We start from the raw sequence: 14,168 nt of genomic DNA, 5'->3' as shown, positions 1-14,168 counted from the left end.
AACAACCAAGAGAAACACACTGACCGCGTTCTCATTCACAACATCTTCAGCCAGCAGCCACTGCTCAAAACACTGAAGGTAAGATTTTGAGTCTTCCTTTGATTGTCTGTATCATGCAGGCACATGTGAACCAGGATCAGTGATGTTATTTCTTCTATTTTACTAATTTATTTCTAGATTTTATGAGATGTGTTTATGTCATATAATGGAGTACTCTGATATATATATATATGACAATACAAAAAACTGAAAATGTTTGTAAAGGAACACTTTATTAGAAAATGGTTCAGTCCAGGTCAAGGTTCAAAGAACTTAGCACTCAATACAGACATATGCTATCTTACACTCAATGCATACATTGTATACCAATTAAGCTAAAAAGATATGGAAGATAAAGTAGATCAGAACCAAGAGGTTACACAGATCAAAACTATAGGCTATAACTGCACACTTGTTAGCAGCTCAATCCTATGAATGACTATTCAGTTTTGGAGATATGTGTTTATTAAAGTGATAAATAATGACAATAGGCTGCTTATTATTTGTCGATAAACCATCCGATCCGATGCTGACACTTCAGCGATCTACGGCTATGGTTATCTAAACGAACGTGACTAATTCTTCATTTTAATCTAATTGGCAGCTAGTGAAAATTCATTATGGATATCAAATTTTGCGATCCATTTATGATATGATCAGATGCTGGGGGGCCCACCAGGCGACGATCGACCTTTGTGCGCCCTATTTCCCTGATGGACACGTTATATAACATTACGGCGAAAAGATAACAGAAGAATACAAAAGACAACAAGACTGACGAGAGCCAAATGATCCGACCTAGTATTGGTAGGTTTAGGTTGTGGGGGAGGGGTTAGGATTAAGCAATCATATAGCGATTTCAACGAGAGGGGTAATAATTTGGCAGGTGGGCGAAAATGGGCGCCGGCATCATAATTGCACACCTCTCAGCAGCTTAATCCTAACTACTATTCAGATAACTTTTTATACTAAAAAACAAACAAACAAACAAAAAAAAACTCTTGTTGTTGCTGATGTATGTATTTTAACTTGTGATATGTAAATATTTATAAATTACGTGGGAAACGTTCGAACTGTCTGCTGTTGTTATAGTAACCAACGCAACTTCTTCTCTGGAGCGTCAATTGACCTTATGCACAGTTACTTCCTGGTTGTAGATAAGCCAGCTCAGCCATTTCCGGTCAAGTGTACTGTGCCGTAAGAAGAGCGTCCTTTACTCGGTTTCTCTACATAATCCATTCACATTTAGGAGAAAAGTTTTGTTTGTCTAAGATGACCAAACTTCCACATATTCCGTTTCAGGAATGACAAAATGCGAATGTTAAACTTACGCGAGGGAATCCGTTAAATCATGCCGCGAGTAATTATGTTTGACAGCGGCAACGGAATGAATCACCTGACGAGCCGATGTCAAAATAAAGCTGTGCATTAAGTGATTCAGACTAAATTCAGACTAACAAAACTACAGGTCTGTGTTGGATAAAACTTAAACGATGTAGCCTAGTTATTTAAATTAAATCTAAACATATCAAAATACTGAATGCATTATTTGTTTGTTATACCAACTTATTTAATTTATATTTGACTGTGAATTTGTGACTTCCTGCACTTGCTTTAGCCTACTTTATACTTCAGTGTGACAAAGTACTAAATTTGTTATAATATTTATTTTATAATAAATCAAAAGACGTGAAAAACTAAGTTGAAATGGCAGCTGCAGCCAATGAGTGATCCTATACTGCCATCTCTTGGTTATAACGGTAATTTCATTTTCATCTTAAAAAGTCTATTTTTCGCCGAGACACGTTTTTAGCATATTTCTTCATGTCTTCATGAATGAAAACGGAACCTTTAATAATGGGAATTTTACCACACAGAGTTGAGAAACAATAAATGGCTTAAAATTTTATAAGATTTTAAAAATGTGTTCATGGCTTTGAAGGTAAGATATTGATTAATCGAGAATACCATTACGTGTTTAAAAGATTAACCTAACTGCCTAAACAGTTATGATAGTGTTTATTTGTCTGTATGTTAATTCCACAATCATTATTTACAATGTTGCAATTATTTTGTTTTTCAGTTTCTGATAAGAATGAGGCAGGAGATGTTTCTGTGAGAGTCTCTACCTATATTTAGCACATATAAAATGAGCTTCACCGGAAGATTACGAGCTGGTTTATCTTTATCCGGAAGTTCTAAATAGAGCTCTGTGCATATGGTCAATTTGGCTTCAGGTCAGGGGAAAATCATTAACTTTTGAAAGGAAACATTCTTGTTAGCCCTATTCAAATTTGTAATAGTTATTATCCCTGGGAAACGTTCGAGGTCTGTTGTTTTATAGTAGCTAACCTTCTTGGCGTCAATTTGCCGTCAGGTGAAAATCAGAAATATTTCAAAAACGCTGTCGAAATGTTCGTCCTGAAATATCCACAATAATAATAATTCGCCTATCTATCTATCTATCTATCTATCTATCTATCTATCTATCTATCTATCTATCTATCTATCTATCTATCTATCTATCTATCTATCTATCTATCTATCTATGTGGTCCGTTTAACGCAACCTCACCTCGGACGTCATAGATCACGTTTACACCAAGAACGAATCAAGTACCGAAGCGAATTGGAAGCAAAGTGAATTGTGTTGTTTTGAGAAGCTTCTGTATTAATCTAACTAGTTATCAGACATTGCAGACCATCTACAGTAGGCTACATATATATAGTAAATGGTCGTGTTTTCTTCAGGTTTGCTGATGAAATTAGGAAACAAACTGGTCTGAACACTGGGTAAGTAATACAGCTTTGTTCCCTTCATCTGATATGTTGCATGTCCTTTTCAGTAGCATATTGTGAAGTCTAAAACAACAGCCTACTAAACTTTTGTGAGCATGCCTAGCAAACATGTTGATATACTCTGAAAGTGTTTGGACACTTGACTTGAGACATGCTCAAAAATGTTCTGAAAGCACATTATTGTTTGTGTGTGTGTGTATCAACTTGAAGTTCAGCTTATGTATAACACTTTAAAAAGTAATCTCTCTCTCTCTCTCTCTCTCTCTCTCACTATAGATAGATAGATAGTACTTTTTAAAGTGCGTTATAACTTATACATAAGCTGAACTTAAAGTTGAGAGTGGCTCATGAAACATTTGAGCACACAGATCATTTCTTTGATATTCCATCTAATGCAGTGACATTCAGACATGTGTGGTCACATAGAGATGAATGTTCTCTAAAATATGTATATAAGTATTCTTCATGTGTGTAACCCATCTCTCGTCTCAGTAAACATGGCGTCAGTGCTGTCACAGCTGATGGGTCCGTGGATGGATGTTCAGGGTCTCCTGATATTTCTGTGTGTGCTGCTGCTGGTGAAACACCTGCGTGATGTTCTTACAAACAACATGCCGCCAGGACCCTTCCCTCTGCCTTTGGTTGGAAATGTACTGAATATAGGCTTTAGTGATCCAATGGAGGTTTTTCCGAAGGTAAGTTTTCAGTTGTATGAAGAGCAGTAATGACTTGGCTACTAGTTGGGTACATTACAATATGTAATATAACATGTTGCTTAGATTGCTGAGAGGTATGGAGATGTGAGCACACTGTATCTGGGAAGCAAACCTTGCATACTGCTTACTGGATACGAGAGCTTCAAAGAGGCGTTTGTGGAGCAGGCGGACATCTTCACAGACCGGCCGTACTTCCCTGTGAATGACAAGATCAGTAAAGGGCAAGGTAGAGGAACACAGTACACACAGCCAACACGTCACTATGAATAACACTGTTTATACTTTAAAGTGTTCAGAAATATGACTGTTGATAACATTGTTGAATCAGCAATTTTGTAGAACATCACGAAATATTTCTTAATTCTGCTTTCATTCAAGACATTAATATGGATTCACAACATTTCAGACAGCTAATTTGTTTATATTTGCTCTGTCAATAAAATAACTTGTGTATAAATTGTGAAAAGCTCCAGTGATGGTGGTAAAATTTCCTTCAGCAATGGCTACAATAGCAAGCTTTGTATTTAAAGAAATGCAGAACTATTCATGACATACATTGTGTTAACCGTTACGGTGATTCTGATGTAACGAGAAATTGAATTTTCCTCTCTTGAAATAAAGAAGTTCATTCATTCAGTACTATGAAAACATACTGTAGATTTCACAATTCAAAAGTTCCATATATTGAAATTATTTGCTGTAAAATGCTCCACTTTCATCACAGCACCATTCATCAACACATGCCTGACCACATTTACAAGCCAACATTTTGTTCTGACATAAATTTGCCATCGTGATGGTATAGGAAAGTTTATCAGACTTTGTACTGTTCTTGGCACAGATTGATTTGTCACTGTCAGAGTGTAACACAGCTTTGCAAAGAAATGCAAATATCAGACCCAACAGTAAATTTGCAGACCACGAGTAATAGCTGTTACTGATTTCATTTAGTGAGCATGGATTTAGTTCTTTTTTTTTTTTCTTACCATTTTGTATGTAGGTCTGATCTTCTCCAGTGGACACATGTGGCGTCATCAGAGGCGCTTTGCTCTGGCAACGCTGAAGTATTTCGGTGTGGGCAAGAAAACTCTAGAAAACTCCATCCTGCAGGAGTGTAGCTTTGTCTGTAGTTTTTTGCAAACCAAACAAGGTCAGTGAGCACCATTTCTGTGTCAAGTCATACATCTCAACAGGCTTCGAGTACACCCTGTGCTCTACAGGCAATGATTTGTGAAAACAGTGAAAGTACTGTTTTTAGCTATAACCATTCTTTCTCTCTTTTGCTTCCCAAGGTTTGCCATTCAACCCTCATCACCTCTTGACCTACGCAGTGGGCAATATAATATGCAGCCTGGTTTTTGGCTACAAGTTTGAGTATGACAACCATCATTTTCATGAGCTGCTGCAGTATTCAGATGAAACCTTTAAGCTGCCCATCAATGTCTGGGGCCGGGTATGGGACCAAATTTATTATATTGGACCCTTTTCACAGACTGTGATAAGAGTGTGTTCCCGCAGTCATTGAAGGCATGGTTTGCCCAGAAATTAAAATTCTGACATTTAGTCACACTCAAGTTGTTCCAACCCTGTAAGAGTTTCTTTCTTCTCTTGAACATAAAAGATATTTTGAAGCATGTGGGTAACCTCCATGTGGGTGACTCCCATGGTATTTTTTTCGATTTTATGGAAGTCAATGGTGACCAACAATTGTTTGGTTCCCCACATTCTTCAAAATATCATCTTCGTTTAACAGAAGAAAGAAACTTATTTATATTTATTTAAACTAACATATTTAAAACACTATACATTTCATACCTTGGCATTAAAGTAAAAAACAAAAAACAAACAACTAGTTAACAGTGCCGTGTAAGTGTTTATAATACATTGGCTAAAGGAGCAACTGCAAATTTGACGTCTGTCTCATTTCTGACCAACGTAATCAATCTCTTGATATTTTTTCCCCCTTTTGGTTCTTTTGGTGTTTAGAAATTGGGAATGCAAAAATGTATTTTCCATTCACCAATATATAAGTTTACCCCACTATGATGGCGCTTTTGAGATCTCTGGAAATGTGATAAGTGTTCATAAAAAATATGAATAAAGCATGCTGTAGTTGCTGAATGTCTAAACTGAAATTCGCAAAGGCGTCTCTTGCTTTAAAGCCAATATGAATCTGTTTTGCAACCCATTTGGATCTTACAAAGACAAATGCTTGTTCTTTGGAAAAACATGCGCTAATACATGCAGAATAAGACTAGGAACATCCATTTAAAAAAGTAATTATCAATTTAGATTTTATATTGACTATTGAGGGAGATTTGATATTGGAATATTTTTTTTTTTTCAGATTAGCCATTTCAACTCCTACTTTAAATTTTAGTTATATTTTAATAAGTCATTTCCTGCAAAGATTTACAACGTAATGACCAAATATGTTTGTCCCTCAACAGTTGTATAACACGTTTCCCGCTTTGATGTCCCTGCTGCCAGGAAAGCACCAGACTGCATTTGCCAACCTTTCCAAACTTAAGCTCTTTTTTAAGGAGGAAATCAGAAAGCACAAAGAGGACAGAAACCCAACTAGTCCTAGAGACTACATTGACTGTTATCTGGATGAAATTGAGAAGGTAACTTATTTTGGCAGATGCTTGCATAATGATAATGCAGTCATTTTAAGTCTTTTCTTGGGGTTTTATACACATTAGCTAGCTAATAATTCAAGTATTTCAAATGAAACACCCTGCATTTTTACTTTGCAATTACCTCTTTATAAGGTCGCTCTACTGTAGCCATCTCTGTGTTTAATCCTTCTTTTTGTCCATGGTTGTATGCCCTTCCTCATCTTTCCATTGTTCCCAGTGTAAGGACAATGAGGCGGAATTCACAGAGGAAAACCTGATACACTGTGTGTTGGATCTGTTTGGAGCAGGAACGGAAAGCACTGCTAAATCAATGAGCTGGGCTTTACTCTACATGGCCAAGTATCCAGAAGTGCAAGGTGGGCCACTCCGCTCCTATTACTTGTCTACTTGTTAGTCAGATGTGTATATGCATGTCCACCTACTCTGCACATTCACTTTCTGTAGAGAAAGTCCATTCTGAGATTGATCAGGTGATTGGACAGAGACGTCAGCCGTTGATGGAAGACAGGGCGCATCTGCCGTACACCTACGCTGTGATGCATGAGATTCTGAGGTTCGCAAATGTTCTTGCCTTCATTCCACCGAGAGTTGCCAGCAAAGACACCACAGTAGCAGGATGTCTCATACCAAAGGTAAGTCATAAAGTACTGTTTGTAGAATCCAGGTCATATTTCAACCAGAAATCTAAAGGAAAAATTAAATGTAGCAACAAAAAAAAGAGAGATTTTAGAACCATTAATCTCAGTGATTATTCACATTAGATACAGCATTACATTCAAGGATTATGGAAGAGTGGAAAGAACTGAAACGTTCTTTCAGTTTTCGAATTCTTACGTTTTGTCCTATGACAGGGTGTGATGGTGCTGCCAATGTTGAAGCCAATTCTAGAGGACAAGAATGAATATCGCAATCCATATGAATTCAATCCTGCTCACTTTCTGGATGAAAATGGCAAATTTCTGAAGAGAGAAAATTTCATTCCCTTTTCAATAGGTAGGTCACAAGGAGGAATATGTAGTATATAAACTACAACTAAAATAAATATATACATGCACACATGCACTACTGTTCAAAAGTTTGAGGTCAGTACATTTTTTGTTTGTTTCTGAAAGAAGTCTCTTATGCTCACCAAGGTTGCATTTATTTGATCAATACAGTAAAAAAAGAGTAATATTGTGAAATATTATTACAATTTCAAATAACCGTTTAACATTATTTATTTACAATTTTTTATTTATTTATTTATTTTTTCAAAAGAACAGCATTCATTTGAAATATAAATCTTTTGTAAGATTATAAAAATCTTTACTGTCACTTATGATCAATTTCATGCCTTTTTGCTGAATTAAGCTATTCATTTCTTTAAAAAATATCTTACTGACCCCAAAACTTTTGAATGGTACTATATATAAACTAATAAAAAAAAAAAACTGATCCAGAGCCTTATTTCCAGGTAAGAGGATGTGTCCAGGTGAGCAGCTCGCTCGTATGGAGCTCTTCCTCTTCTTTGTCTCTCTGATGCAGAATTTTACCTTCCTGCCACCTGAGGGAGAAACACTGAGTCTCAAAAGGACAGTTGCCATCGCTTCTGCTCCTGAACCCTTCCACATTTGTGCTGTACCTCGATAGTGCCACACGATTGCAACATATAAAATAAAAGAATACGCTCAGTGAAGCTCACTGTGAAGCACAAATAAGCATTTGTTTCTATTTGGTAACATAAAACACACATAGTAGTAAAGTTATGAAAATGGTATTTTATTTTCATTTAATACACAAAGTTTATTTTTTTTGCCCATGTTTGATCATATATCCTACATAATTTATTTGGATAATGTTAGCTGTCTCAAATTGAAGACAGAGCATCTTGATAGGCATCCAAAAGTAGCTATATATTCTGATGCGTTATAATTCACATGATGATTTACCTGTAAAAGCATGAATTGGACTTGTATTTTCTGCAGTTCTTGGCTTCACAGCTCAGAATAGTTGTTTGTGAAGTGTTTGAGTCTTTTTATGTTTTTATGGTGCTTTGTCATGATATCATTTCCCTGTAACTGCTGAGTCATTGGTCACATGGCATTTACGGTGCAGGTAATTGGTTAAATTTCTGGCCAGTTGCCATCTAAATGAGTCGGTCAATTTCTGCATTAGGGCAGTTGAATATCTTTTTTATATTTAACAACCACTGTTGGACTTTTTTTTTTTTTTTTTTAACTCTTTTATCCAAAGCGATTCATTCATATGCTTACACAGCTGCTATTATTTCGCATATGCTGCACTCTGCAGTTGTCTCGGGTAATAAAATAACCTTGATTTCAATCAGTATTTTATGTCTGTGTATTTATTTGATAATCTTCCTAATCCTGCTTATTACAAGACTACTTGTTGCAAAATAAACTCCAGAAGAGTGATTCAAGAGCCTGTTTGGAGTTTAATATGGGGTCATTATTCCATGTTGGTGGACGATACCTTTTTGTCCCCTTATTTATAATTAATTTTAAGCAACACACTGATTGTTTTACATTTAGTTTGACAAAATAAAATGCATCAGTAAAAGTTAAGCGTAATGTTTTTCTGTTTCTGGTCAGATTTGTTTATGCTATATAACTGCAAGTACAGGTCTGTTTGTTATGGGGAAAAGATAAATAAACAATTTACTCATGTATTCTTTTAATGCTTTTATTTTCCATTTGAGATTTCTTTATACCTTTAGCCTCATTTTTCCAGCTTCAAGATTAATCTCAATTATTGAGAGATGAATCTGAGGACTGAAACCTCACAGTCCAACATAATCACAGCTTTCTGTGGGTCAGTTGCAGTGGGAGTTGATAACCCGGTGTGCAGCACGCACACTTCCACTTATTGACTGGGAATGAGACGGACCCTTCATTTCCACAATGTCTCCAGGATTCACAGCCATCCTGAATGACGGTCTTGACCACATGATCATGGCATGATGTCAGGTTGCTGCAAGGGTTGTGCTGAGAAAGCGGCTTGATGCAGCCGTACACCTGCTTTCCACACGCTCCACTGCATTTACAGCCATCCTGCACCACAACAGCCTCACGACCACAGCATGCCACACAGCTGCAAGGGTTCTTGTGAACAGGTACAGAGCTCTTCACTGTGCTGCAGTCGTCCGACTTCACTCTTAAGGACGGGAAACGACCGACTTTCCAGAAGTTGTTGAGGGCTGACTTATTACAAGACATAGTGTGAGCTGAAACAATAGAAGAGAGAGATTGTGAGAGGATGAATGACAAGAAAAAACATGAAAAAGCAATGATTATCTTAAAAAAACGGTAATAAACGTCAAATTAAGTACTTACATTTGTCCTGTTCAGTCTTGATTTATTGAACTCTAAGGAAGTCTTGCTGGAAGCAGCTCTTCTCTTGCTCTGATGTTTCTCTACTCAGCAGCCCGGTATATATTCACATATTCACCACCCGTCCACAGCTCAGAGATGAAGAATGTGAGGAATTCTCCATTTCATGGGAGGGAGACTTTAGTGCTCTTCATGAGTTGCACTGATTTAATTTTAAATACAGAATTAGTGCAATCTTTACAGTATTACATAGAAGAAAGTGTAATTTTTGCTCACAGTATGAAGTGATGATTAATGAATGAACAAAAGCAGTTTAATGAATGGCATGTGTGAATGGCATCTTCGTGTTATGCAATGGTTAATGCCGTGCCAAAGCATGTTCATTTACTTACTCAAATGATTAGACGTTTTCTTAAAAAAACAAAAAACAAATATTTACATACTATAATCTTTTTTTCTAGTATGTTGGGGGAAAAAAACTAAAACTCATTCCTGAATAAGATTAGCCTTTAGTATGTACACTATAAAATAATTGACAAAAAAGTATGATTTCTTTTTTCGCACAAGTCTTATATCTCACAATTTAGACCTTTCTCTCACAATTTAGATTTTTTTCTCAGAATTGCAGGAACAAAAAGTCTGAATTGTGAGATATCAACTCAGAATTGCCTCTTTTTTTCTTATTCCGTGTGGTTCTATATTTGGCACATGTAAATATTGTCACAAAGCAAGTCATTTGTAATTTTAACAAGTGCAGTTTCTGTCCTATGATGGGGCCTGAAACTGACTGAAATTCTTCATATCATTTTTTTTTTTTTTTGCAGGAAGGAGCACATTTGAACAGACGCAACTTGTTCTAGAATTTTAGACATAAACAGAAGATTTGAAATGGGTCTGTAATTTACCAGTTCACTAGGATCTAGTTGTGGTTTCTTAATAAGAGGCTTAATAACCCCAAAACATTACACTTAACTTTTACTGATGCATTTTATTTTGTCAAACTAAATGAAACCAATCAGCGTGTTGCTAAAAATGTATTATAAATAAGGGGATAAAAAGTTATCATCAAGCAACCTGGCACAATTACTCCATATTAAACACCAAACAGACTCTTGTGTCTCTCTGGTGGAGTTTATTTTGCGATAAGTAGTCTTGTAATAAGCAGGACAAGGACAATTATCAAATACATACAGTACTTGAGTCCTTTCAATTAGTTTGTGGTATTTTATAGTTTCAACTCTATCATTTGTGACTAAAAATTGATGACTAATAATTGATAAATAAATGTATCACTAATAAATCTAAGTATTAATAAAATACATCAACTTATTACAACAGCTTTATGCATATATGTGAGTGAGTGATGACGAGCAGAAGACAAATGATCATGCCAATGCCTGAAAAATATACAAATTACTATAATTATTTTAAAGACTTAGTAGTGATTGTCATGGCATTTACCTGATATCTGACATGATACCTCCTTAAACATGGATTTGGAAAGTTCTGTATATCAAGTATATCAATTTTATTTTTCATGAGAGGGCAGGTTTAGTGTTTAGAATGAGTCTCACTTATTTAAACTTAAATAGCGGGAGCAGGAGAATGTAAGTCTTATGGGAGCGAGAGTTTAGTATTCATCATGCATCTCACTGTTTTCATTTTCAATACAGTATTTACAGAGGAAAGTGTCATTTCCACCACGATGAGAAATTATGTTTAATGAGAAGTAATTAAAAGCCGTTTAAAATAGCACGTTGAATCCTCATATTACGCAATGGTTAATGCAGTGCCAAAGCATGTTCAGTTAGTCACTCAAATGATTACGTTTTCATACTAAATGAAAAAGAAAGAAAAAAAAACTATATACATTCTAGAAATGTTATCTTCTAGTATGTGGGGAAAAAAACAACAAACTCATTTTTGAATAAGATCAGAAATTGCCTTTTTTGTGGCACAAATGTGCTTCCATTAGTTTATAAGTCCACACTATGGGAAAAAAGTCACAATTATTTCCATATATTACATTATATTTCAACATTCAGTGTATTATGTTTAATTCAATGTATTACTTGCTTTTTCTTTGTAATTATTTGTGACATTTCCTAGTAATTTCTGAGTGAATTTCTTTTCTACACCATTGTTTATACTCATTCTATTATGTTGGATCCACACAATTCATACACACGTCCTCATAGTCACACTTTTCCACACACAGACATCAAGTTTGTCTATTTTTATCTTTGTTCTGCACAGTTGCTGCTTTTCTGCAATGTTGCATCTTGTTTTTGTTTGTGCCATAAAGGGGTTGTATAAAAACTACTGAGTAATGACATCTGCTTTATATCATGCTTGTCAGATTAAATTGAGATACAAATTGTTAATCTGTCTGATTAATTCTCCTAGATGACAAATGAGGTGTATTATTACTTCTTGTTAAACCTCCTTTCCCATTATCACTAAAATGACTCACATTTACACTTACGCTATAGGCTGTGAAATCTAATGTTAAATACAGCAAGTGAAACAATCTAATGTAACACTATGAAGACTGCACTGCTGTATGTAAGTTTATATAAGTGAGACTCATTCTAAACACTAAACCTGCCCTCTCATTGAAAATAAAATTCTTCATCTCTGAGCTGTGGACGGGTGGAGATGAAGATGTGAATATATACCGGGCTGCTGAGGAGAGAAACATCAGAGCGAGAGAAGAGCTGCTTCCAGCAAGACTTGCTTAAATCAAGACTGAAAAGGACTGAACACATGTAAGTATTTAACCAAATTCTGTTTGTTTTTATTACTTTTTTTAAGATAATCATTGCTTTTTCATGTTTTTTCTTGTCATTCACCCTCTCACAATCTCTCTCTTCTATTGTTTCAGCTCACACTATGTCTTGTAATAAGTCAGCCCTCAACAACTTCTGGAAAGTCGGTCGTTTCCCGTCCTTAAGAGTGAAGTCGGACGACTGCAGCACAGTGAAGAGCTCTGTACCTGTTCACAAGAACCCTTGCAGCTGTGTGGCATGCTGTGGTCGTGAGGCTGTTGTGGTGCAGGATGACTGTAAATGCAGTGGAGCGTGTGGAAAGCAGGTGTACGGCTGCATCAAGCCGCTTTCTCAGCACAACCCTTGCAGCAACCTGACATCATGCCATGATCATGTGGTCAAGACCGTCATTCAGGATGGCTGTGAATCCTGGAGACATTGTGGAAATTAAGGGTCCGTCTCATTCCCAGTCAATAAGTGGAAGTGTGCGTGCTGCACACCGGGTTGTTATCAACTCCCACTGCAACTGACCCACAGAAAGCTGTGATTATGTTGGACTGTGAGGTTTCAGTCCTCAGATTCGTCTGTTATTGTTGAGTTTGATCATTTAATGAAAATGGAAAATAAGGATAAATGTACAAAGAAACAACAAATGCAAAAATTAAAAACTTTTAAAAGTACGCACACGTGTGAGTGGATTATTTCTGTAGTATTAAACATGCAGCACAGAATGTTGTATTGATAAAGATTTTCACATTTTGAATTCATAAATAAACCGAGGACTGAAATAATCTATCAAACAAAATTAAAATTAATCTGTATATAGTTTTTTTTAAGTGAAAGTGAAAGTAAAGTGACGTGTTGCCAAGTATGGTTTCCACATACTCAGAATTTGTTCTCTGCATTTAACAAGTACACCCTCCAAGTACACACACACACACACAAAAAGAACACACACCTGGAGCAGTGGGCAAAAATGTTGTGGCGCCTGGGGATTTTTGATCTGAATGAGCTCAATTAATTTAATATTTTAAAACAACCCCCAACAACTACATTAGAGAAACATTGATACAACCTCAAAAACACTGTAAACCCGTTCTTATACTGTACCTGATATGCAGAACTTTTCAGATCCATAATGAGGTATCTGTGTCAGATATCAAGTAAGCATCATGACATTCATTACTAACTTTTTAAAATAATAATAATAATGATTTGTGTATTTTTAGGCATTTATGTGATCATTTGTCTTCCACTTGGCATGTGAAGTTGTGGGCGTGTCAAATAGTTAAAATGGTATGTGTTGTCATATATTATATTTATTGACATTGCATAAATGCATAAATCTGTTGTCATAAGTTAATGTATTTTATTAATACTTACATTTATTAGTTATACATTTATTTATTTATTATTAGTATCTATCTATACAAAAAAAAAAAAAAAAGAAATTCAATGGTAAGTGTGCATCAGTTCAGTATTATTGTGTTGTTGACCTCTGGCAGGCAGTCAGTGAATGTCATCTGTTTAAAGTATGATTTTTACCTTCATATTTAAATATTAGAAATGTTTATTAGCAGAGGTGCACAAGTTTTTCAGCCTGATTCTCATAAGAGAACCTGGAGATTTGGTTTGGTCCTCACACTGCACGTAGTGTGATCCATGAAATATAACTATAAAAAGTAAATTAATTATAGTTATATTATTGCACTTTATTTAGTTAGTTTAAAAAAAAATATAATAAACAATAAAAAAGTGTTATAATACTATTATATTTTAAAATAAAAAGGGAGTATTAAATACAAATATTTTATGGTAAACTTAATATTCACTTTTCATTTTTTAAAATATTAATTTATCATTTTCAACCTTAAAA

At 35.4% G+C, this 14,168-nt stretch overlaps 1 protein-coding gene across 3 annotated transcripts; it reads left to right on the top strand.

The window, feature by feature from the left end:
* LOC131531641 (cytochrome P450 2J4) lies at positions 1-8,500 on the top strand. Of its 3 annotated transcripts, none has more exons than XM_058762563.1 (11): positions 1-78; positions 2,790-2,831; positions 3,330-3,532; positions 3,617-3,779; positions 4,554-4,703; positions 4,846-5,006; positions 6,004-6,180; positions 6,413-6,551; positions 6,640-6,827; positions 7,047-7,188; positions 7,649-8,500. In XM_058762563.1, the coding sequence occupies exons 3-11, from the start codon at positions 3,335-3,337 to the stop codon at positions 7,822-7,824; spliced, it is 1,494 nt and encodes a 497-aa protein (XP_058618546.1). In that variant the 5' UTR covers positions 1-78; positions 2,790-2,831; positions 3,330-3,334; the 3' UTR covers positions 7,825-8,500. The 3 variants fall into 3 exon arrangements, with proteins under 3 accessions (XP_058618546.1, XP_058618545.1, XP_058618543.1); XM_058762562.1 differs by lacking the exon at positions 1-78 and adding an exon at positions 2,223-2,276; XM_058762560.1 differs by lacking the exon at positions 1-78 and having other exon boundaries at positions 2,599-2,831.
* Positions 8,501-14,168: the final 5,668 nt, after the last annotated feature.

This window comes from Onychostoma macrolepis, chromosome 23, assembly GCF_012432095.1.
Source record: "Onychostoma macrolepis isolate SWU-2019 chromosome 23, ASM1243209v1, whole genome shotgun sequence".
Lineage (NCBI taxonomy): Eukaryota > Metazoa > Chordata > Actinopteri > Cypriniformes > Cyprinidae > Onychostoma > Onychostoma macrolepis.
This window is presented reverse-complemented; position numbering and strand designations above follow the sequence as displayed.